At 39.2% G+C, this 25,867-nt stretch overlaps 1 protein-coding gene across 16 annotated transcripts in view; it reads right to left on the reverse strand.

Annotated features, from left to right (window-relative positions):
- Positions 1 to 25,867, reverse strand: part of RPS6KA5 (ribosomal protein S6 kinase A5) — a 328,971-nt gene that overhangs the window by 11,405 nt on the left and 291,699 nt on the right. For all 16 annotated transcript variants that reach the window (XR_013160427.1, XM_077123333.1, XM_077123324.1 and 13 more), the window contains one exon: positions 1,823 to 1,982. Coding sequence is in view for 15 of the 16 variants with exons in the window: in XM_077123333.1 (XP_076979448.1) it covers positions 1,823 to 1,982 (160 nt within the window). In the remaining variant the exon portion in view is untranslated. The remainder of the gene's footprint in view (positions 1 to 1,822; positions 1,983 to 25,867) is intronic.

The raw sequence follows: 25,867 nt of genomic DNA on the forward strand, positions 1-25,867 counted from the left end.
TGATGGTATATATAAAGCTCCAGCTAGTAAATTTTCATATACATTTAAATCCTCTAGTGAATACTAGCTGCTAATGATAAAGTCCGTATTAGCTTATTTCTAGGAGGCTTTTGAGTCAGGAGAAAATAACCATTCAAGACAAAGACTCCCACTGGTGACTTGGTAAGCTTCAAATGTACAAAGAGCATGCAGATCTACTTCACTGATGCAGCAAACACTTACTGAGCATCTTCTACAAGTCAGAGAGTGTAGTAAGGCACTTGAAATGTGGGGACGGAGATTCAAAGAGGAGTTATTAAGAGAAACAGACAAAACCCCAGCTATTATAACATCAGAAGACAAGCACAATAGCAAAAACATGTATGCACAGTGCATGAGTGGGCTCGGGGGAAGAGCCTCAGCCCAGGGAAAGGGTTAAGCCTAAGAAATGTGGGCACCCCAGAAAGTTTCCAGAAAGTGAGTTACACTGGATAAGGAGAAGTTGGCTAGATGAAGAGGGCTGTTCCAGGGATTAAAAAGAGTACGTGTAAGAGCATGGAAGAATCCCAGGCAAGGCTCCTTTGAGAAATTCAAGTATTCTGCAGTGGAAGAGCTAGGGTGACAAGGAAGCAGAGGCAAGCAGAGGTCAGATCATGAAGGGCTATGGAGTCTGACCTGAGTTAGAAGATTCTCCAAAGGACTTTTAACAGAAAGGAGGCCTGACCACATTTAGAAATTAGAAAGCTTACCCTGCTGAAACAGTGTAGAATGGACAGGTAAAAAGTCAGAGGAAGTAGGACAAGTTGAAAGGATATTGCAGGATTGCAGGAGAGAAATGATGATAAGACTAAGGAAGCAGCCATGTGAATGGGGAGGCAGAGACAGTTTGGAGGGATATTTAGGAGCTGAGCTTGCAGCACTTAGTGACTAGCTGTGGAAGGCTAGGATGGTGCAGATATCTAGGATGTGCCAGTTTGAAACTGTTATATACCCCCAGAAAAGCGATGTTCTTTAATCCTGATTCAATATTGTTGGTTGGGATCTTTTTGATTAAGTTATTCCCATGGAGATGTGACTCACTTAGCTGTGGGTGGGACCTTGTGATTATATGGTTTCCATGGAGATCTGTCTCCACCCATTCAAGGTGGGGTTGCTTACGGGAGGAAAGCATTTTTGGAAAAAGCTTCAGAGCCAACCTGAGAGAGGCAATTGGAGATGCAGAAGGAGAACACCCCAGGGAAGCCATTTTGAAGCGAGAAGCCAGGAAAGAAATCTTGCAGACACTGCCATGTGCTTCTCCAGTTAATAGAGAAACCCTGAAGTCATTGGCCCTTTCTTGAGTCAAAGTATCTTTCTTTGGATGCCTTTGTTTTAACATTTTTATGGCCTTAGAACTATAAACTTGTAGCTGAATAAATTCCCTTTGTAAAAACCAACTCATTTTTGGTATACTGCATTTCCAGCAGCTTTAACAAACCAAAACATTGGTTACCGAGATTTCTGTTTCAATGATCTGGCTTCTTAGCAGTGCCAAGAGGGAGACAAGAAGAAGGACATGTCTGGGAGCAAGGACAGAAGAAACATAGTTTAGTTTTAGATGTGTTAGATTTGAGACACCTGTGGGATCCAAATGCTAGTTTGTATTGTCTATGTGGATAGGATTATTAAGAGAGACTCTTCTGAGTAAGAAGAAAATAAGGCTGAAGTAAGTACTCTGGATACCTTTAGAACACATATGAATCCCTTGAGTAAATAACCAACAAATATATGGGTAATGGGCATTATTCTCCTTTAATCACTTTAATTTACTCATACACAATGTAAAATTTCATTATATTCTTACCTTGGATCAAATCTTTAGCCTCTTGGGATACATTCTTCCAGGATTCTCCTTCAAAGGAGAAATCTCCTTTTTTAATTTTTTTCATGATTTCCACTGCACTGGTACACGTCAAACTTTTATCATGAGATTGGAATGGAACCTGCCCTGACAACATTGTATACTATGAAGAAAAAAGTAACAAAACAAAATGACTGCTAAAATCACTTTTGAGGCCATTCTGATAAACATATTACTAATCTAATTAGTATAATTTACAGAATATTATGACTAGCAATACTGGGTTCAACAAAGTTCTTGATGTCTATCACTAAAGCAATCAATATACCTCAAATATGTATAAATAAAGTGGGCTGGCTTACTTTAAATCAAGTTAAAAAAACATTTTTATACCTGTATTCAAAGCAAGAAGACCAAAAACGGGCAAATCCAGCTGCTTCCCCCAAAACGGTATAATGTTAACAGAAAATTCAGACAGCAGAACCCCTAGGCCAGCTTTTTTTTTCTTCCATCCAATTCCACACATCCTTTCCTCAGGACATGTAACCATGGTTGAGGGCTTTAAACATTTTTATTTAGGCCTTTCTATTTTGTTTGTCATTATCCCCATTTTAATTTTCTTTTTCTCATTGTTGTGTTAAATTTAATGAATTATCTATGGCCAACTGTTTTTATCATGCCATGTGTTGCAAATTTATGTTGAAGATTTTTCCCTCTAAAAAAATCAACAGAAAAGTTAACAAGTTAAGGTTCATCTTTGTAGCAGGTATTGGATTTTAGGAAAGTCAATCCTTTAAAATTCTTAGGGGTTTTTCTCTCTGCTTACTGAGTGATTTAGTATTGCAGAAACAGAGCTAAGTGTGTGTGGTAGTGGACTGGCTAGAGTTAATTAAGGAATTTTGTGTTGTGGGTAGAACTGAGACCCATATGGTGGCATGGTTGTACAAGGTAAGAAACAGTGGTATCAACGGAGCCTGGCTGAGGGAAGGACGTTCACCACGACACATGGTTAGGAAGGGATGCAAAGAGGAGTGTCTCGGTTTTAATCCCAGCTCTAATGAAGAAGTATGGAAGTTCAGCCATGCTCAATTTTCCTTTTCCTGCCATATATCTGAAAAGCAAGCCTGCCCTCAAGATGGCAAAATGGTGAAGCAGCTCTAATACACCGACTCGCAAAAAGAGATCAACATTCCTAGAAAGGATTAAAAAAAAAGAATATAAAAAGGAAAGCCAGGAGATACAATAGGGCAGGTAGTTATCAAGACCTGAATACGAAGGATGAGAATCCAGGAATGAGATCCAGAGAGAAAAGGAGAAACACTTCCAAGGTTCTCAGAGACATGAGGCTTTGGGCAAATTTGGACTTTCTGAAAAAGAAAAGAATGACAGAATAAAAGGTATACTAATCATAATAGATGAGTTTGAAAGTAGAAGAAGAAAGGAAAAGAAACCTTAGTTTTTAATTTGGATCAACCTAACAAGTAAGATATTTGTTTCAAGGAGGCAGAAGCCAGAACACTTGAAAACCTTAAAAATAACCCGAAATTGAACCAGGCGCCATCTTCACGCGCAGCGCCTGCCTCCGCAGGAAGGACAAGCACTGACCTCCCACCGCGCTGTGCTCGGGCTGCGTCCACCGGTGACATAATCACCACGGCGACGTGATACCTACTGAAAACCTTTCCTCAGAGATTCATCAGGAAAAAAAGGACCATTCTCAATTGTTCAGTGCTCTGGAGAAAGGTACAGACTGGAGAAGGATCCCACAAAAGCTAAATTGAAGAAAGAAAAAATATCAGGTAAGAAACTTCTGTTCTGGTTGGCTGGTCCTCTCCCCTCTCCCTCCCTCGGTCCCACACGGAAGGGAAGTGCACACAGGCGGCAGCCAGGATTCCTCTTACCTCCCACTGAGGGCATGGACCATAAAATTTCTCACAGTACTATGACAGATCCCCACCTATATCCAGACACAGAGACCCAAGCCCACAGAGACCGTGAGCAGGACTTAAGCCCTGGGGGAGGTAGGAAGGTGGGAATACAAAAAGGCAGCAAGGAGGAATTTCCAAAATGAAGGATCAGAGGGGGAACCACAAAACCTTCCCTAAGAGCAACAAGCAGTCAGGCTGAGAATATCCAAATCCAAATCAACTGTCTGGGACATAGAAGGACATTTCAAGGCCCAGGTCAGTGGGGGATGAAGAATCAGAAAGCATGGACAGAGACTGTTTCCAGCCCTCGGTCCTGGTGCCCATCGCCCCCACACACGCTGAGAGAAATAGCTGGGGCAACTGCATGAATCCTCCGCTGCAGATAAAGTGGGGGCATAGCCCCACATCCGGCCAGATTTTGTCTGGCAAAGTGAGGACACAGAAACTCTGCAGTTTCAGATCCATTTGGTCAGACACTGGGGGCTTGGAAGTAAACAGCTTCTCAGGATGATTAAGTCACCACGCAGAGCCATCTGCCACGCAGGCTGGAAAGTGCAGGGGAATTACAGGACTTTTCAGAGGCTCTCCAGACTTTATCCCAGGTACACTGGAACTGATCTACACCTGTACGGCATGGATCCTGGCTCTGTTTTGGCGAGAAACCCACATGACCCAAATGTTAAAGCAGTGTCCTAACACAAACCCAAGTTTTGCTGGATGGCAAAAAGAGGATCACCTCTGGGCCAGATGTTGGCTGGGGAAGTGGAAACTCTCAGTCCTGCAACCTGAGGACTTTCCACAGGGAAGCCTGGGAATGGCTAGACACATTGTGCCACAGGTGGGGTGTCACTTAAGGTTTACAGTGCCCACTCCCTATCCCTGGAGTTGGCAGCTAATAGCACACACAGAGAGCAGCAGCCATGACTGGATTGTTGTCTGGTTGGAGCCAGGCCCAGTAGGCTGCTGCAGTTGAGGACAGATGAGGTTGCAGGGAAGAAGAGGCCAAAGGGGAGGCACATGCTGGAAAGACAGGGAAAGTGCACTCTGGCAAACTACTTTTCTGACCTCCGAGCAAACCTAAGCAACTATACAATCTTAGGTGAGCGAAGGAAATCAACTTTCAAAATAATTTTATCAAATGCTGAGAAACCAGCAGAAAACCACAAAGCATACTGGAGACGCAAGAAGATATGGCTAAGCCAAATGACCAAATTAAAAAGCTGGAGGAAACACAGAATTTGGAACAACTATCAAAGATAGTTGATAGTACATACAAATCTCCTAAATAACAATGGGCTGAAAACATATAAAGGATATTAAGAAAATGCTAGAAGAGCATAAAGAAGAATTTGAAAGAATAGAAAAAAAGCAGATCTTAAGGACATGAAAGACACTGTAGATCAAATTAAAAGATATACTAGAGACACAGAACAGAAGAGGCAGAAGAAAGGATAAGCAAAATACAAGATAGGACAATTGAATTCAAATGCACAAAAGACAAAATGTCAAAAAAGATGGAAAAATCTGAATTATATCTCAGGGAAATGATGGACCAAACAAAGTGCACAAATATAAGAATAACTGGTGTCCCAGAAGGGGAAGAAAAGAGGGCTAGGAAAAGTATTTGAGGAGATGGTTGGGAAAAACTTCCCAACCTTTATAAAAGACATAAACATGCAAATCAAAGAAGACCAATGAACTTCAAATAGAATAAATCCAAATAGACCCACTCCAAGACGCAGTAATGAGACTGTCAAATGCTGAAAGCAGCAAGAGAAAAATGATACCCCACATACAAGGTTAACCACATAAGACTAAGTTCTAACTACTTAATGGGCACCATGGAGGCTAAAAGGCAGTGTTGTGATATATTTAATATTCTGAAAGAGAAAAATGTCCAGCCAGGAATTCTTTATCCAGCAAACCTGTCCCTCAAAAAATGAGGAGAGATTAAAATTTTCACAGACAAATAAATGCTCTGAGAACTTGTTAACAAAGGGCCTGACCTGCAAGAAATACTGAAGTTCTGTTGGCTGGATTTAAAAAAGACAGCAGAGAGAGGTCAAGAGGTGGGCACAGAATTAAAGAATATTGGTAAGAGTAACTTAAAGGATAAAAAGACAGAGGAAAAAAATATATCTGACAAATAAAAACCAAAAGATATGATGGTAGATTCAAGAACTACCTTTACAGTAATAACTTTGTAGGTTAAGAGACTGAACAACCCAATTAAAAGATACAGACTGGCAGAATGGATTAAAAAATATGATCCATTTATATGCTGTTTATAAGAGACTCATCTTAGACCCACGACTGCAAATAGTCTGAAAGTGAAAGGTGGAAAAAGATATTCCATGCAAGCTGTAACCAAAAGAAAGCAGGAGTAACTATACTAATATCAAACAAAACAGACTTTAAATGTAAAGATGGCATAAGAGACAAAGCAAGCCACTAATATTCATAAAAGAGGCAATTAATCAAGAAGAAATAACATCATCAATGTGGTATGCACCTACTCAAGGAGCTCCAAAGTAAAAGAGGCAAACACTAGTAAAACTGAAGGGAAGAACAGACGTTTCTAAAATAATAGTTGGAGACTTCAATACACCACTTTCTTCTACAGATAGAACAACCAGATAGAGGATCAAAAGGGAAAAGAGAACTTGAACAATGTGATAAATGAATTAGACCTAACAGATCTATATAAATCATTGCACCCCCAATTCTAGGTTACACATTCTATTCTAGTGTTCATGGAACATTCTCCAATGTAAATCATATGCTGGGGCACAAATAACACACTCTTAAACAATCAGTGGGTCAAATAAGAAATTGCAAAAATCAGTAAATATCCAGAGATGAATGAAAATGAGACTAGACCATATCAAAATTTATGGATGGGGAGGCAGAGTAAGATGGTGGTACAATGAGGTGTGGAATTTAGTTCATCCTCCAGAACATCCAGTAAATAGCCAGGAACTGTATGGAACAACTACTGGTGAGATACCAATGACCAGACGCCAGTCTGGAATGGGTGGAATGACATAGCATACACCAATCTGGAATGGGTGGAATGGGTAAGATCCTACTCAACTCTAAGTCTCCCAAACCACAGAGGCCAGTAGCTCACTCCCACAGGCACATCAGGCTGGTTCCCCAAGAGGAAAGGAAACAGACTTTACTAGTAGCAAAGGCTTAGTTCAGCCAAGCTCTAATTGCAGAATTAACAAATTCTGACTACTGAAAACAGGCCCTGAGCACAGATAAACCTGGAATAAGCACTAAAGGAACAAGGAATTTTTGCACTTGCAGAGAAGGGGTGGGGCTGACAAAAAAAATAATAATAACAATAAGAAAAAAAACAAAACCAGAGGCTTTTTGAGTTGGACAGAACAAAATACTGGAAAAGGGCTACATCCCAACAAAAGGGGGCACATAGAGCCTGGATATACATAGAGCCACATGCCAACTCAAGCTTTTGAATGGCAAATCCAGAGAGCAGGGATCAGGATGCGAAAAGGCTTTTTGCTTTTTAATTTTTTATTTCTTAACAGCTCAATTAGAAAGAACTGCAAGTACTCTCAGGCTCCAGCATTGCCCCAGGTAGGGGCAGAACTAAGGCATTTCTGAAAGAAAAGTAACTAGTCAGGTGAAAGGGTTAATTCCCTAAAGGGTATGTCTTCCAAAAGAAAAGGGGGTAGGGTGGGGCCCAGCTCAAATGTAGGCCCGCCTTCAGGGAATTCAGGCCCCAGGGGCTGGACAACAGAAGAAATCAAAGCCCACATACAAGCCCAGCCTCTGTCTTAACCAGACCCCTGGCAGGAGGAGTCTGCTGGAAATAAAGGCACAACGTCACTTTTTGCTGGTGGGAGCTGCAGGCTGACAAGCACCATGCTCAGCAGGATAGGAAAAGCAGAGTCTACAGGTTTCATAGGAAAGTCTGAGAACCTACTAGGTTGCACCCTCAGCGAAAACTAATGCTGGCTACTTTCTCCTCCTGAGACATGGGCCTATGTGGTCTAGGAAAATCTGATTGGGTCGATAATATCTGAAGACACCCTCCTCAAAAAAAAAAAAAAAAAAAAAAGGCTCCATTCAGGCAAAAACAAAACAAAACAAACAAACCCAAAAAAACAAGAACAGAAAATTTCTGATCAGTTAAGCAGACTCTATACTAGAAGTCTAGAATATGTTGAATTGAATGTCAAAGAACAGATAGAAAACAAAGTCATCCAGCAAGAAAATCCTAGGTAGAAGCATGAAAATCTCCAGAATAAACTAATTAAGGAAATCAAATGCCTAGATGCCAGCAAAAAAATAATGAATCATTTTAGGAAAATCAAAGATATGGCCCAATCAGAGGAACAAAGCAAAACTTCAAATGAGATACAAGAGTTGAAACAACTATCTCAGGATGTTCGGACAGCAGAATCTCATCAAAAATCAAATCAACGAGCTGAAGGAGGATATAAAGAAGTCACTGGGCAAAATAAGGAATAACAGGAAAGTTTGAAAAACAAATTTCAGAGAAGAGATGAAAAGAAAACAATGGAGAACTACAACAACAGACACGAAGTGGCAGAATAAAGGATTAGTGAACTAGAGGACTGGACATCTGAAATCCTACACACAAAAGAAAATTTAGGCAAAGACTGGAAAAATATGAGCAGGGTTTCAGGGAAATGAATGACAACATGACATGAACAATATATGTGTTATAGGTGTCCCAGAAGGAGAAAAGAAGGGAAAAGGAGCAGAAAGACTAATGGAGGAAATAACTGAAAATTTTCCATCTTTTATGAAAGTCATAAAATTAGAGATCCAGAAAGTGCAGAATACTCCAAACAGAATGAATAGATATACTCCAAGACACTTACTAATAAGGCTGTCAAATGTCAAAGACAAAGAATTTTGAAAGCAGTTAGAGAAAAGGAATCCATCACATACAAGGGAAGCTTCATAAGACTGTGTGTGGATTTCTCAGCAGAAACGATATAGGCAAGAAGGCAGTGGTAGGATATACTTGAGATTCTGAAAGAGAAGAACTGCAAACAAAGAATTCTATACTAAGTGGAGTGTCCTTTAAAAATAAGGAGATTAAAATATTTTCAGTCACTGAGAGAATCTGTGACTAAGAGACTGGCTCTATAAGAAAACTAAAGGGAGCAATAAAGGCAGACAGGAAAAGGCAGAAGAGAGAGGACTGGAGAAGAGTGTATAAATGAAGATTATCAGTAAAGGTAAAAAGGGGAAAGAAAAATAGATATGACATATGCAATCCAAAAGACAAAACTGCCTTTAGAGTAATAACATTAAATGTTAAGGGATTAAGCTCCCCAATCAAAAGACATGGACTAGTTACAGGAAGATGGCCAAATAGAGTAGATCAAGTTCAGCCTGCTCCAAGGAAAAGTTAAAGAAGGGATGGGAGGACGAATGAGACAGCAATTCAAGAGTGCAACTGAGCTGGGAGAGCCTTCTGCACCACATTCGGTGGCCCTGGTTGCAAAAGCTGAGGAACTGAGAAGCAGAAACTGAAGCCTAATGTGGAAGCATGGAACCCACAGGAGTGCATGGATGGGGAGATGGGGACTAGGAATTAAGCTAAGCTGCATCCCTTAAATGCATTACACTCACCAGTGCAGCCCCGTGACCCACAAATAACCCCATACCTCACACACCTGAACCCCATGTCACCTGCCCCCACTCTCCATGTTCCAAGTGCCCCCACAAGTACCTGCCCTACACCCCCACCCCAAGTGCTGCCCAAACTACCTCTCCTGCACCCCTCTTGAGCATGACCTCCCACTGCAGGCTATGGCCAGCGAATAAAGGTTATGGGCACTAACCTCCATATCTAGGCTACCCCTGCCCCCCGCCCTCCCTGAGCTCAACACATCACTTTACAGCAGTCCTAAACTGTACATGTGCACAGCCCTCAACCTCACTTCCAGCTCTGAGAAAGTGCCAACCTGTGTAGCTGAATCACATCTGCCCCCAATCCATGAAGGTGTAATGCCAACCTGTGCAGCCAGGTCACATCTGCCCCCAGTCCACAAAAACATAATGCCAACCTGCTGCCACAGCTCTACACATGCACACAAAAGGCCCTGTGCCTTAGACCAGTGCACACCAGGGTTATGTCCCCCAAGACCGGTGCACCCACACAGCAACATTCTCCCTGGCCGCTGAGCACCCACGTTCACAAATATCAGTGTAACATCCCCAACCTGCTCCTATACCTGCCCTGAAACAAATCACTGTACTGAGTGCTCCACCCCATGCCCTGCTCTCTGCTGTACAACCATCCCACAAACACAAGGCCTTAGACTACTGAAAGAAATCAACTCCCAAAGTATATCAATCAAGATATTTATATGTGAGGAAGACAGCAGAAGATCACTAAGCATATCACAATACAGACAGATACAGCCCTCCCTAATGACCAAATTAAAACACCAGAGGAGACACAGATGTTGGAACAACTAATCAAAGATGTTCGTTCAACTCTACTTAATAAAATAAATGGGATAGCAAATGACATAAAGGAGATCAAGAAGACAGTAGAAGAGCACAAAGAGGAATCTGAAAGAGTAAATACAAAAACAGTGGAAATCAGATTAAAGACTCTGTTGACCAAATAAAAAACATACTAGAGGCACACAACACCAGATTTGAAGAGACAGAAGAAAAGAATAAGTGACACAGAGGACAGGAAAACTGACTTCAAAGACTCAAAACAACAAGTGGCAAAAAAGATGGAAAAAATTGAATGGGAACTCAGGGAGATGATAGACAAAACAAAGTGCACAAATATAAGAATCACTGATGTCCTAGGAGGAGAAGAGAGGAGTCAAGGGCTAGGAACAGTAGTTGAGGATATAATGGGGGAAAACTTCCCAACCCTCACAAGGGACATAAATATACAAATCAAAGAAGCCCAAAGAACTCCAAACAGAATGAATCCAAATAGGCCTTCCCCAAGGCACATACAAATCAGTCTGTCAAATGTTGAAGAGAAGCAGAAAATCCTGAAAGCAGCAAGAGAAAAACAATCTACTATGTACAAGGGAAACCAAATAAGACTGAGTTCAGACTACTCAACTAGCACCTTGGGGTGAGAAGGCAGTGGTGTGATACAGTCAAGATCCTGAAAGAGAAAGACTTCCAGCCAAAAATTCTGTACCCAGCCAAATTGTCCTTCAAAATTGAGGGAGAGATTAAAGTTTTTACAGACAAAGAAGTCCTGAAAGAATTTGTCAACAAGAGAACAGCCCTACAAAAAATACTAAAAGGAGTTCTGCTAGCTGAAAAAAAAAGACAGGAGAGGGAGGTCTGGAGGAGGGCACAGAATTGAAGAGAATCACCAAGGGTATTTTAAATAATACAGAGAGAAAGGCAGAAAAGAATATATAGATCTGATAAATTAAAAAAAAAAAAAGATGAGATGGTGTATTCAAGAAAGCTTTTCGGTAATAACTTTGAATGTTAATGTACTAAATTTACCAATTGTAAGATACGGATTGGCAGAATATATAAAGAAACATAATCCAGCTATATGCTGCTTACAAGAGACTCATCTTAGACACAAGGATACAAATCAATTGAAAGTAAAAGGATGGAAAAAGATTTTCCACACGGGTTGTAAACTGGTATTGGACAGGGTAGACTTTAAATGTAGAGACATCATAAGAGACAAAGAAGAACACTATATACTAATTAAGGAGTCAATTCACAGGAAGATATAGAAATCATGGGTGTTTATTCTCTCAATCAAGGAACTCCAAAGTACATAAGACACACACTGGCAAAACTGAAGGGGACGATAGATGTTTCAGCAATAATAGTAGGAGAATATTATGTAGCAGTAAGACAGGGTGATGTCCTGAAGCACATGACAAGATGGATGAGCCCTGAGGACATAGTGCTGGGCAAAATTAGCCAGACACAAAAGGATAGATACTGTATGATATCATTTTTATGACCAGCATAAAGGTATAATCAGAGGCCTATAACACAGAATATAGGGGACTTAGAGATACATAGAAGCCAGAGATGGATGAACCGTTAGCTAATTAGGTTGAACTCCAATGTAAGGGGATAGGACTGAAGGTGATTCTCTAGTGGGTCTAGAAGTAATACCATATTGAAGATGAACAAGACTGAAAGGGATTGTATAGACATACGTGTCACACTGACTCACACTAGAAAATGACTCAAACTAGAAATGCGAATGAGTTCTTGGAAGAATTACTTCAAAGATATGGCTGTTGTATAAGGAGTGTTTAAGTCCAGGGTACAGGTGGAAAACTGCTGTTGCATGCTATGAGCTATGTTCAAAAGGAAACCATCAGCACTATCACAGCAATAGCAGAAGTAAGTAATGTAGTGAGAGGGACAAGTGTTAAGAGGAGGTTTAGATTTCCTATTTGGTGAGGGTGTGTTTATTGGTTTTCTGTTTCTTGGGAACAATGAAATTATCCAAAATTGAGAATGTTGATGGACTGTGGACTTGGGGCCCTCTACATGAGGCCCAATGAATGCAGGTGGCTGAAGGGTGCACTGATGGGGAAGTAGATTGGTGAACGATGGTGTATACTTATTAACGAAGGTTGTGCTACTACAAGAAGGAAGAATGTCATGAGGCATGCAACAATGTGAATGAACATGTGGGACATTTGGTGAAACAAAATAAGCCAGAAACAAAAAAAAAACAACAATGGTACGGTCACCTTTAGAAAATGCGTATAAGAAAACGGGCCTAGACTGTAAGCTTTTAGAGCAGACATATTAAGTCCGGAGTCGTGATGATTATTTCTGGATTTTGAGAGGTTATTTTATATATATAACCTGATATTTAGAGATAAGAACAAAGCTGAACAGGTTGGGGTTAAAGTAATTCAGAACATAGGGGTAAGGAAGACAGTGTCTATATTTTAGATCCACCACATATACTCTTTGACAGCAATGGAAGAAATATTTATTTGTCTGGAACTGGAATTTTCTGTAACACGTAATCTAATTCAGCCCATCTGTATGGCTCATTTGAACAACTGAAACAAAGGAAGCACAGAATAAGAAAGAGGCCCTTTCATCCTGTATAGATTATTGTAATGCCTGGAAACATCCTAGTGTATATTAAGCAGATAATCAAAAAGTACTGGCAAAGTCCCCTGAGGAAGGGGAGAAAGACTATGGAACTATTAAACATTACCATCAGGGAATCCCCTGATACTGTGTCAAACTTTAGGGATACCCAAATCAATAGGCCATGTCCTTGATCATGAAGGCATGAAGCTTATGTAGGTAGTGGAGAAACTTAGACTATAGGCATGCCTAAGAGTTACTTCTGGAGAACCTCTGTTGTTGCACAGATGTGGTCTCAGTCTCTCTAAGCCCAACTCTCCAAGTGAAATCATTGCCCTCCCCCCTCCATGGGACATGACATCCAGGGGTGAAAGTCTCCCTGGTGACGTGGGAGAGGATTCCCAGGGATGAATCCAGACCTGGCACCATGGGATCAACAGTTTCATCCTGACCAAAAAAGGGGAAGAGAAGTATAATTAATAAAGTATCAGCAGCAGAGAGAGTTCAAATAGAGTCAAGAGGCTACTCTAGAAGTTGCTTTTATGCAAGCTTCAGGTAGAACTTCCTACCTATCATAACCTGCCAGCCCCCAACCAGGACCATTCCAGCCAATCCTAAAGAACATCGAGGGCAATGTATAAGATTGCACAAGGGTTCCAGGCACTAGAGTAACTTTCCAGAAACCTACAACCTCCAGATGGGTCCCTGGTCCAGATATGTCCTGAAACCTAGCCCAGCCTCTCGGAACATCAGATAGTTCTGATGTTCTACCCCATATTAGTAAAAGACCCTTCCAATAGTAAAAATTTAGAATTGCCATAGCCAAAACAACCCCAAAGAGAGGTACAGAAAGGTCAAAGATGATGGTGGAATTATACAAAGAAGATAGGACTTAACAAACAAATATGAATGCTGAATAATTAAATTGATATCTCTTTTAGTCTCTAGTATTTTAGAGCAGCTAGAAGCAAAAAGCAACAATTATAACCCATGTCAAACTGTGACATACGTTCTACAACTAATTGTGGTGCTGTGCTTTGAAATTTATAGCTTTTTTGTATATATGTTATTGTTCACAAAAAAAGAAGGAAAAAAAAGTCTACTGTGATGATAAAAAAGTATTTAAGCCCTCTAGCCTCCTTATTCTGGAGCAGCTAGAAGGAAAAATATGAGAGGGTCATATGGAATCCCATGACAAACTCTGGAATCTGTCCTGTAACCATTTGTTGAAGAGTGCTTTGAAAACTATTGCTTTTTTTATTTCTTTGCTTTGTATATATGTTGTACTATACAGTAAAAAAAGATTTTAAAAAATGACATAAAGGAGATCAAGAAGACAGCAGAAAAGCATAAAGAGGAATTTGAAAGAATAAATAGAAAAATAGTGGATAGCACGAGATTAAAAAGTCTGTTTGCCAAATAAAACATACCAGAAGCATGGAACAGCAGATTTGAAGAGAGAGAAGAAAGAATAAGTGATCTAAAGGACAGGATAACTGGTTTTGAACACCCAAAACAGCAAATGGCAAAAAAAGATGGAAAAATCTGAATTGGATCTCATGGAAATGATAGACAAAGCATGCAGATATAGGAATTATTGGTGTCCAAGAAGGAAAAGACAGGAGTAAATGGCTAGGAAGAGTAGTTGAGGATATAATGGGGGAGAACTTCCCAACCCTTATAAAGGACATAAAAATACAACTCACAGAAGGCCAACAAACTCCAAAAAGAATAAATCCAAGTAGGCCTTCCCCAAGACACGTACGAATCAGTCTGTCAAATGCTGAAGAGAAGCAGAAAATTCTGAAAGCGGCAAGAGAAAAACAATTTTACTACATAAAAGGCAAAGCAGGGAAGACTGAGTTCAGACTATTTGACTGGCACCATGGAGGCAAGAAGGCAGTGGTATGATATATTTAAGATTCTGAAAGAGGAAGACTTCCAGCCGAGAATTCTGTAGACAGCCAAACTGTCCTTCAGAACTCAGGGAGAGATTAAAAACTTTCACAGACAAACAAATCCTGGAAGAATCTGTCAACAAGAGACCGGTCCTACAAGAAATACTAAAGGGAGTTCTGCCAGTTGAAAAATAAAAGATAGGCGATGGAGGTCTGGAGGAGGGCACAGGATTGAAGAGTACCAGTAAGGGTAACTTAAAGGATAAAAAGAGAAAGAGGGAAAAGAATATATAGAATTGGCAAATGAAATTAAAAAGATAAAGATGGTGGATTTAGGAAATGCCTTTTCCGTAATAGCTTTGAATGTTTATGGACTAAACTTACCAAATAAAAGATACAGATTGGCAGAATGCATTAAGAAATATAATCTAGCTATATGCTGCTTACAAGAGACTCATCTTAGACACAAGGATACAAATAGATTGAAAGTGAAAGAATGGAAAAAGATTTTCACGCAAATTGTAACCAAAAGAAAGCAGGAGCAGCTATACTAATATCTGACAAAATAGACTTTAAATGTAAAGATATCATAAGAGACAGAGAAGGACACTATATATTAATTAAAGGGAAAATTTACCAAGAAGATATAGCAATCGTAAATGTATATGCTCCCAATCAAGGAGCTCCTAAGTTCATGAGACAGACATTGGCAAAACTGAAGGGAGTGACAGATGTTTTAACAATAATAACAGGAAACTTCAACACACCACTCTCTTCTATAGATAGAACAACCAGACATAAGATCAACAAGGAAATAGAGATATTAAACAACTTGAAAAATGAATCAGACCTAATAGACATATATAGTCACTGCACCTTAAAACACAAGGATATACATTATTCTCCAGTGCTCATGGAACATTCTCCAGGATAGAGCATATGATGGGGCACTAAACAGGTCTTTATCAATTTAAAAACATGGAAATTATTCGAAGCACTTTCTCTGATCACAATGGAATGAAACTGGATCTCAATAACCACCAAAGAATGAAAACATTCACAAATATATGGAGATTAAATAACACAACTGTAAACAGCCAGTGGGTCAAAGAAGAAGTTGCTAGAGAAATTAGTAGCTATCTGGAGATTAATGAAAATGAGAATACAACTTATCAGAACTTATGGGATGTGGCAAAGGCTGTGCTGAGATGGAAATTTATTGCCCCATGCACCTATATTAAAACACAAGAAAGAGCAAAAATCGAGGACTTAACTGGTCACTTGGAGGAACTTGAGAAAGATATCAAACTAACCCCAAAGCAAATAGAAGAAGAGAAATAATGAAGATTAAAGGAGAGTTAAATGAATGGGACAACAAAAGAACAATAGAATCTGAATCAATAAAACCAAAAGCTGGTTCTTTCAGAAAATTAATAAAATTGATGGGCACTAGAAAGACTGACAGAAAAAAAGAGAGAGGAGACAAATAAACAAAATCAGAAATAAGAAGGGGTGCATTACCACAGACCCTGAAGAAATAAAAGAAATCATAAGAGGATACTATGAACACTATATGCCAACCAACTAGACAACTTAGATGAAATGGACAAATTACTGGAAACACAAAAACAAGCTACACTGACTCAGGAAGAAATAGAAGATCTCAACAAACCAATCACAAGTAAAAATTCAATCAGTCATCAAAAATCTTCCTACAAAGAAAAGCCCAGAGCCAGATGGCTTCACAGGAGAATTTTGTCAAACATTCCAAAAAGAACTACCACCAATCCTGCTCAAACTTTTCCAAAAAAATTGAAGAAAAAGGAACTGTAACTCATTTGATGAAGCTAATATAATTTTAATACCCAGACCAGGTAGAGATGCTATAAGATAGGAAAACCACATGCCAATCTCTCTAATGAACATAGGTTCAAAAATTCTCAATAAAATATTCACAAATCGAACCCAACAACACATTAAAAGAATTATACATCATAACCAAGTGGGGTTTATACCAGGAATACTATGAAGGGTCAACACAAGAAAACCAATTAATGTAAAACTGCACATTAACAAATCAAAAGGAAAAAAATCACATGGTTATTTAGATTAATGCTGAAAATGGATTTGACAAGATTCACCACTTTTCTGATAAAAACACTCCAAAAGACAGGAATCAAAGGTAAGTATCTCAATATGATATAGGGAACATATGAAAAACTGATAACCAGCATTGTACTCACTGGAGAGAGACTGAAAGCTTTTCTCTTAAGATCAGGAATGAAACAAGGATGCCCAGTGTCACCACTATTATTCAACATTGTGCTAGAAATTCTAGCTACAGCAGTCAGGCAGTACAGAGAAATAAAAGGCATTTAGATTGTAAGGAAAGAAGTAAAACTTTCATTATTTGCAGATGATAGATACTATACTTGGAAGGAAGATCCTAAGAAATCTACAACAAAGTTACTTGAGCTAATAAACAAATTCATCAAGGTGGTGGGATATAAAATTAATATGCAAAAACTGGTAACATTTCTTTTTTTTATTTTTTTATTTTTTCTTATTAATTAACGGAAAAAAGAAAAAAAAGAAATTAACCCAACATTTAGAAATCATACCATTCTACATATGCAATCAGTAATTCTTAACATCATCACATAGATGCATGATCATCGTTTCTTAGTACATTTGCATCGGTTTAGAAGAACTAGCAACACAACAGAAAAAGATATAGAATGTTAATACAGAGAAAAAAAAATAAAAGTAATAATAATAGTAAAAACAAAAAAACACACAAAAAAAACAAAAACAACCAGACAGACAAAAACAAACAAAAAACAAAACAACAACAACAACAAAAAAACTTCTAGCTCAGATGCAGCTTCATTCAGTGTTTTAACATGATTACTTTACAATTAGGTATTATTGTGTTGTCCATTTTAGAGTTTTTGTATCTAGTCCTGCTGCACAGTCTGTATCCCTTCAGCTCCAATTACCCATTATCTTACCCTGTTTCTAACTCCTGCTGGACTCTGTTACCAATGACATATTCCAAGTTTATTCTCAAATGTCGGTTCACATCAGTGGGACCATACAGTATTTGTCTTTTAGTTTTTGGCTAGACTCACTCAGCATAATGTTCTCTAGGTCCATCCATGTTATTACATGCTTCATAAGTTTATCCTGTCTTAAAGCTGCATAATATTCCATCATATGTATATACCACAGTTTGTTTAGCCACTCGTCTGTTGATGGACATTTTGGCTGTTTCCATCTCTTTGCAATTGTAAATAACGCTGCTATAAACATTGGTGTGCAAACGTCCGTTTCTGTCTTTACCCTTAAGTCCTTTGAGTAGATTCCCAGCAATGGTATTGCTGGGTCGTATGGCAATTCTATATTCAGCTTTTTGAGGAACCGCCAAACTGCCTTCCACAGTGGTTGCACCATTTGACATTCCCACCAACAGTGGATAAGTGTGCCTCTTTCTCCGCATCCTCTCCAGCACTTGTCATTTTCTGTTTTGTTGATAATGGCCATTCTGGTGGGTGTGAGATGATATCTCATTGTGGTTTTGATTTGCATTTCTCTAATGGCCAGGGACATGGAGCATCTCTTCATGTGCCTTTTGGCCATTTGTATTTCCTCTTCTGATAGGTGTCTGTTCAAGTCTTTTTCCCATTTTGTAATTGGGTTGGCTGTCTTTTTGTTGTTGAGTTGAACAATCTCTTTATAAATTCTGGATACTAGACCTTTATCTGATATGTCATTTCCAAATATTGTCTCCCATTGTGTAGGCTGTCTTTTTACTTTCTTGATGAAGTTCTTTGATGCACAAAAGTGTTTAATTTTGAGGAGCTCCCATTTATTTATTTCCTTCTTCAGTGCTCTTGCTTTAGGTTTAAGGTCCATAAAACCGCCTCCAATTGTAAGTTTCATAAGATATCTCCCAACATTTTTCTCTGTTTTATGGTCTTAGACCTAATGTTTAGATCTTTAATCCATTTTGAGTTAACTTTTGTATAGGGTGTGAGAGATGGGTCCTCTTTCATTCTTTTGCATATGGATATCCAGTTCTCTAGGCACCATTTATTGAAGAGACTGTTCTGTCCCAGGTGAGTTGGCTTGACTGCCTTATCAAAGATCAAATGTCCACAGATGAGAGGGTCTATATCTGAGCACTCTATTCGATTCCATTGGTCGATATTTCTATCTTTATGCCAATACCATGCTGTTTTGACCACTGTGGCTTCATAATATGCCTTAAAGTCTGGCAGCGCGAGACCTCCAGCTTCGTTTTTTTTTCCTCAAGATGTTTTTAGCAATTCGGGGCACCCTGCCCTTCCAGATAAATTTGCTTATTGGTTTTTCTATTTCTGAAAAATAAGTTGTTGGGATTTTGATTGGTATTGCATTGAATCTGTAAATCAATTTAGGTAGGATTGACATCTTAACTATATTTAGTCTTCCAATCCATGAACACGGTATGCCCTTCCATCTATTTAGGTCTTCTGTGATTTCTTTTAACAGTTTTTTGTAGTTTTCTTTATATAGGTTTTTTGTCTCTTTAGTTAAATTTATTCCTAGGTATTTTATTCTTTTAGTTGCAATTGTAAATGGGATTCGTTTCTTGATTTCCCCCTCAGCTTGTTCATTACTAGTGTATAGAAATGCTACAGATTTTTGAATGTTGATCTTGTAACCTGATACTTTGCTGTACTCATTTATTAGCTCTAGTAGTTTTGTTGTGGATTTTTCCGGGTTTTCGACGTATAGTATCATATCATCTGCAAACAGTGATAGTTTTACTTCTTCCTTTCCAATTTTGATGACTTGTATTTCTTTTTCTTGTCTAATTGCTCAGGCTAGAACCTCCAACACAATGTTGAATAATAGTGGTGATAGTGGACATCCTTGTCTTGTTCCTGATCTTAGGGGGAAAGTTTTCAATTTTTCCCCATTGAGGATGATATTAGCTGTGGGTTTTTCATATATTCCTTCTATCATTTTAAGGAAGTTCCCTTGTATTCCTATCTTTTGAAGTGTTTTCAACAGGAAAGGATGTTGAATCTTGTCAAATGCCTTCTCTGCATCAATTGAGATGATCATGTGATTTTTCTGCTTTGATTTGTTGATATGGTGTATTACATTAATTGATTTTCTTATGTTGAACCATCCTTGCATACCTGGGATGAATCCTACTTGGTCATGATGTATAATTCTTTTAATGTGTTGTTGGATACGATTTGCTAGAATTTTATTGAGGATTTTTGCATCTATATTCATTAGAGAGATTGGTCTGTAGTTTTCTTTTTTTGTAATATCTTTGCCTGGTTTTGGTATGAGGGTGATGTTGGCTTCATAGAATGAATTAGGTAGTTTTCCCTCCACTTCGATTTTTTTGAAGAGTTTGAGGAGAGTTGGTACTAATTCTTTCTGGAATGTTTGATAGAATTCACATGTGAAGCCATCTGGTCCTGGACTTTTCTTTTTAGGAAGCTTTTGGATGACTAATTCAACTTCTTTACTTGTGATTGGTTTGTTGAGATCATCTATTTCTTCTTGAGTCAAAGTTGGTTGTTCATGTCTTTCCAGGAACCCGTCCATTTCATCTAAATTGTTGTATTTATTAGCGTAAAGTTGTTCATAGTATCCTGTTATTACCTCCTTTATTTCTGTGAGGTCAGTAGTTATGTCTCCTCTTCCATTTCTGATCTTATTTATTTGCATCCTCTCTCTTCTTCTTTTTGTCAATCTTGCTAAGGGCCCATCAATCTTATTGATTTTCTCATAGAACCAACTTCTGGTCTTATTGATTTTCTCTACTGTTTTCATGTTTTCAATTTCATTTATTTCTGCTCTGATCTTTGTTATTTCTTTCCTTTTGCTTGCTTTGGGATTAGTTTGCTGTTCTTTCTCCAGTTCTTCCAAGTGGACAGTTAATTCCTGCATTTTTGCCTTTTCTTCTTTTCTGATATAGGCATTTAGGGCAATAAATTTCCCTCTTAGCACTGCCTTTGCTGCGTCCCATAAGTTTTGATATGTTGTGTTTTCATTTTATTCACCTCGAGGTATTTACTAATTTCTCTTGCAATTTCTTCTTTGACCCACTCGTTGTTTAAGAGTGTGTTGTTGAGCCTCCACGTATTTGTGGATTTTCTGGCACTCTGCCTATTACTGATTTCCAACTTCATTCCTTTATGATCCGAGAAAGTGTTGTGTATGATTTCAATCTTTTTATATTTGTTAAGACTTGCTTTGTGACCTAACATATGGTCTATCTTTGAGAATGATCCATGAGCACTTGAGAAAAAGGTGTATCCTGCTGTTGTGGGATGTAATGTCCTATAAATGTCTGTTAAGTCTAGCTCATTTATAGTAATATTCAGATTCTCTATTTCTTTATTGATCCTCTGTCTAGATGTTCTGTCCATTGATGAGAGTGGAAAATTGAAGTCTCCAACTATTATGGTATATGTGTCTATTTCCGTTTTCAGTGATTGCAGTGTATTTCTCAAGTATTTTGGGGCATTCTGGTTCGGTGTGTAAATATTTATGATTGTTATGTCTTCTTGTTTAATTGTTCCTTTTATTAGTAGATAGTGTCCTTCTTTGTCTCTTTTAACTGTTTTACATTTGAAGTCTAATTTGTTGGATATTAGTATAGCCACTCCTGCTCTTTTCTGGCTGTTATTTGCATGAAATATCTTTTCCCAACCTTTCACTTTCAACCTATGTTTATCTTTGGGTCTAAGATGTGTTTCCTGTAGACAGCATATAGAAGGATCCTGTTTTTTAATCCATTCTGCCAATCTATGTCTTTTGATTGGGGAATTCAGTCCATTAACATTTAGTGTTATTACTGTTTGGATAATATTTTCATCTAACATTTTGCCTTTTGTATTATATATATCATATCTGACTTTCCTTCTTTCTACACTCTTCTCCATACCTCTCTCTTCTGTCTTTTTGTATCTGACTCTAGTGCTCCCTTTAGTATTTCTTGCAGAGCTGGTCTCTTGGTCACAAATTCTCTCTGACTTTTTGTCTGAGAATGTTTTAATTTCTCCCTCATTTTTGAAGGACAATTTTGCTGGATATAGGAGTCTTGGTTGACAGTTTTTCTCTTTTAGTAAATTAAATATATCATCCCACTGTCTTCTAGCCTCCATGGTTTCTGCTGAGAAATCTTCACATAGTCTTATTGGGTTTCCCTTGTATGTGATGGATTGTTTTTCTCTTGTTGCTTTCAAGATCCTCTCTTTCTCTTTGACCTCTGACATTCTAACTAGTAAGTGTCTTGGAGAACGCCTATTTGGGTCTAATCTCTTTGGGGTGCGCTGCACTTCTTGAATCTGTAATTTTAGGTCTTTCATAAGAGTTGGGAAGTTTTCAGTGATAATTCCTTCCATTAGTTTTTCTCCTCCTTTCCCTTCTCTTCTCCTTCTGGGACACCCACAACATGTATATTTGTGCGGTTCATATTGTCCTTGAGTTCCCTGATACCCTGTTCAAATTTTTCCATTCTTTTCCCGATAGTTTCTGTTTCTTTTTGGAATTCAGATGTTCCATCCTCCAAATCACTAATTCCCTCTTCTGTCTCTTTAAATCTATCATTGTAGGTATCCATTGTTTTTTCCATCTTTTCTACTTTATCCTTCACTTCCATACGTTCTGTGATTTGTTTTTTCAGTTTTTCTATTTCTTCTTTTTGTTCAACCCATGTCTTCTTCATGTCCTCCCTCAATTTATCGATTTCATTTTTGAAGAGGTTTTCCATTTCTGTTCGCATATTCAGCATTAGTTGTCTCAGCTCCTGTATCTCATTTGAACTATTGGTTTGCTCCTTTGACTGGGCCATATTTTCAATGTTTTGAGCATGGTCCATTATCTTCTGCTGGCGTCTGGGCATTTAGTCAGATTTCCCTGGGTGCTGGACCCAACAATTTGGAAGATTTTTCTGTGAAATCTCTGGGATCTGTTTTTCTTATCCTGCCTAGTAGGTGGCGCTCATGGCACACGTTTGTCTGCGGGTCCCACCAGTAAAAGGTGCTGTGGGTCCTTTAACTTTGGAAAACTCTTGCCGTCGGGCAGGTTCGCCAGCCGAAGCGGCTTGGAAGAGTGCCAGCCGGCCCAGGGTCCGAACGCGGGGAGGATCGCCGGCCGCCACAGCCCGGGAGAGCGCCCGTCCAAATTTCCTAGTCGGCCCTGGGCGCCAAGCGTGGCGGGAGGGCGTCAGCCACCGTGGCCCGCCCGGGAGAGGGCACCGTTCCCGGGGAGTCACGTGTTTGGAAGGGCCCCCCCCCGTCACCGTTCTCCGCGGCCTCGGGATTTCCGATCCAATTCTCTCAGTTGGTCCGGGGGGCTGTGCGTGGTGTGGGTGCCAGCCGCCGTGGGCGCCAGCCGCCGTGGCTTGAGGGGACCACCTGTCCAATTCTCCCAGCCTGCCCGGGAAGGGGGAAGAGAGGAACTCCGGCCGCTTGCCGCCCCGCCCGGTGAAGCCCGCGCCCCTTGGCGATCTCACCGGAGCGGGTTCTCTCAGCCAGTCAGCCGTTCCAGGATGGGGTACGCTGTCTTTTTGATCTCTGTCGTGGCTCTGGGAGCTGTTCTGTATCATTTCTACTCCCCTAGTAGCTGTTCTGGAGGAGGAACTAAGATCCACGCGTCTTACTAAGCTGCCATCTTCTCCGGAAGTCTGGTAACATTTCTACACGCAAGCAATGACCTAACTGAAGGGTCAAAGAAAAAATTCCATTCAAAATAGCAACTAAAAGAATCAAATACTTAGGAATGAACTTAACTAGGGATGTAGAGGACTTGTACACAGAAAACTACATAACATTGCCAAAAGAAATCAAGGAAGATCTAAATAGGTGGAAAGAGATTCCCTACACATGGATAGGAAGGCCAAATAGAGTTAAGATGTCAATTCTACACAAACTGATTTACAGATTCAACACAGTACCAATCAAAATTCCAACAACCTACTTTGACAATGTGGAATAGCCAGTTACCAAATTTATCTGGAAGGGAAAGAGACCCTGGATAGCTAAAACCATCCTAAAAAAAGAAGAACAAGTAGGAGGATTAACACTCCCTGACTTTTAAACCTATTATAAAGCCACAGTGGTCAAAACAGCATGGTACTGGCATAAAGATGGCACCATTAACCAGTGGAATTGAGTTGAGAGTGCAGAAACAGACCATCTAATCTATGGTCAACTGATTTTTGACAAGGCCCCCAAATCCTCTGAACTAGTACATAATAGTGTCTTCAATAAATATGGGCAAGGAAGAACTAGATATTAGTAGCCAAAAGAATGAAAGAGGACCCCTATTTTACACCCTATACAAAAATTAACTCAAAGTGTTAATTCAAACTTCTAAATATAAGAACTAGCACCATAAAGCTTCTAGAAGAAAATGTAGGGAGACATCCTCAAGACCTAGTAATAGGAGGCACTCCTGAACTTTACACCCAAAGTACAAGCAACAAAAGAAAAGAATAGATAAATGGGAACTCCTCAAAATCTAATGCTTTTGCACCTCAAAAGACTTTGTCAAAAAGGTGAAGAGGCAACCAACTCAATGGGAGAAAATATTTGGAAATCACGTATCAGATAAAGGTTTGACATCCTATATACAAAAATAAATCATACAACTCAACAACAAAAGAACTAACAAACCAGTTATAAAATGGGCTAAAGATTTGAATAGACATTTTTTTTGAAGAGCAAATACAGATGGCTCAGAAGCATATGAAGAGATATTCATTTTCACTGGCTATAAGGGAAATGTAGATCAAGACTATAATGAGGTTCGATTCCCAGACCATGTATTCTCCCACTCCCCTAAAAAAGACATTACCACCTCACACCTATAAGAATGGCTGCTATTAAGCAAACAAGAAACTATTAATGTTGGAGAGGATGTGGAGAAATTGAAAACCTTATGCACTGCTGGTGGGAATGTATAATGGTGCAGCCACTATGGAAGACAGTTTGGCGGTTCCTTAGGAAACTAAACATCAAGTTTAGTTTCATAGGTTATCCCTATGACCCAGCAATAGCACCACTTGTAATATATCCAGAAGAGTTGAAAGCAATGCCATGAACAGACATTTGCATACAGATGTTCAGAGCAGCAATCGCCAAAAGATGGAAACAAACCAAGTGCCCATGAACAGATGAGTGGATTAACAAAATATAGTATACGCATATGATGGAATATTATGCAGCAGTAAGATAAAATGACTTTCTGAAGCACATGACAAGATGGATGAGCCTTGAGGACATAATGCTGAGTGAAATAAGCCAGACACAAAAGGATAGATACTATATTATTCTACTTTTATGACCATGGTAAAGGTAAAATCAGAGGCTTATAATGCAGAATATAGGGGACTTAGAGAAGCATAGAAGCTAGAGATGGGTCAACGGTTTGCTAATACGGTTGAACTTCAATGTAAGGGAATAGATAGTGTTTAGGCGGCTCTCTAGTGGGCCTAAAGTAATATTACCATATTGAATATGAACAAGATTGAAATGGGTTGTATAGACCTACGTGTCCCACTGATTAACACTGGAATATAAATTAGTTCTTGCAAGAACTACTTGAAAGGTATGATTCATGCACACAGAGTGTTTAAATCCAGGGTACAGGGGAAAACTGCTATTGCATGCTATAGGTTATGTTCAAAAGGAAACCATCAGAAGTACCTCAGCAATAGCAGAGGTAAATAATGGGGGGAGGGACAAGAGTTAAAGGGAGGTTTAAATTTCCTATTGGTGAGGGTGTGTTTATTGTTTTTTTTTTCTCTTGAGAACAATGAAATTATCTAAAATTGAGAGTGTTGATGGACTGTGGACTTTGGGCACTATACGTGATCACTGATGAATGCAGAAGCCTGAAGGATGGACTGACTGGAGGTAGATTGGCCAATGATGGTATATACTTACAAACTAATGTTGTGCTGCTACAAAAAAGGAATGAAGTCATGAGGCAAGCAACGATATGAATGAATGGTAAGGATATTTGGTGAGGCAAAATAAGCCAGAAGAAAAGAACTACAATGGTATGCTCTCCTTTAGAAAATACTTAAAAGAAAATAGGGGCCTAAATTGTAAGCCTCT

This window comes from Tamandua tetradactyla, chromosome 12 (assembly GCF_023851605.1).
Source record: "Tamandua tetradactyla isolate mTamTet1 chromosome 12, mTamTet1.pri, whole genome shotgun sequence".
NCBI lineage: Eukaryota > Metazoa > Chordata > Mammalia > Pilosa > Myrmecophagidae > Tamandua > Tamandua tetradactyla.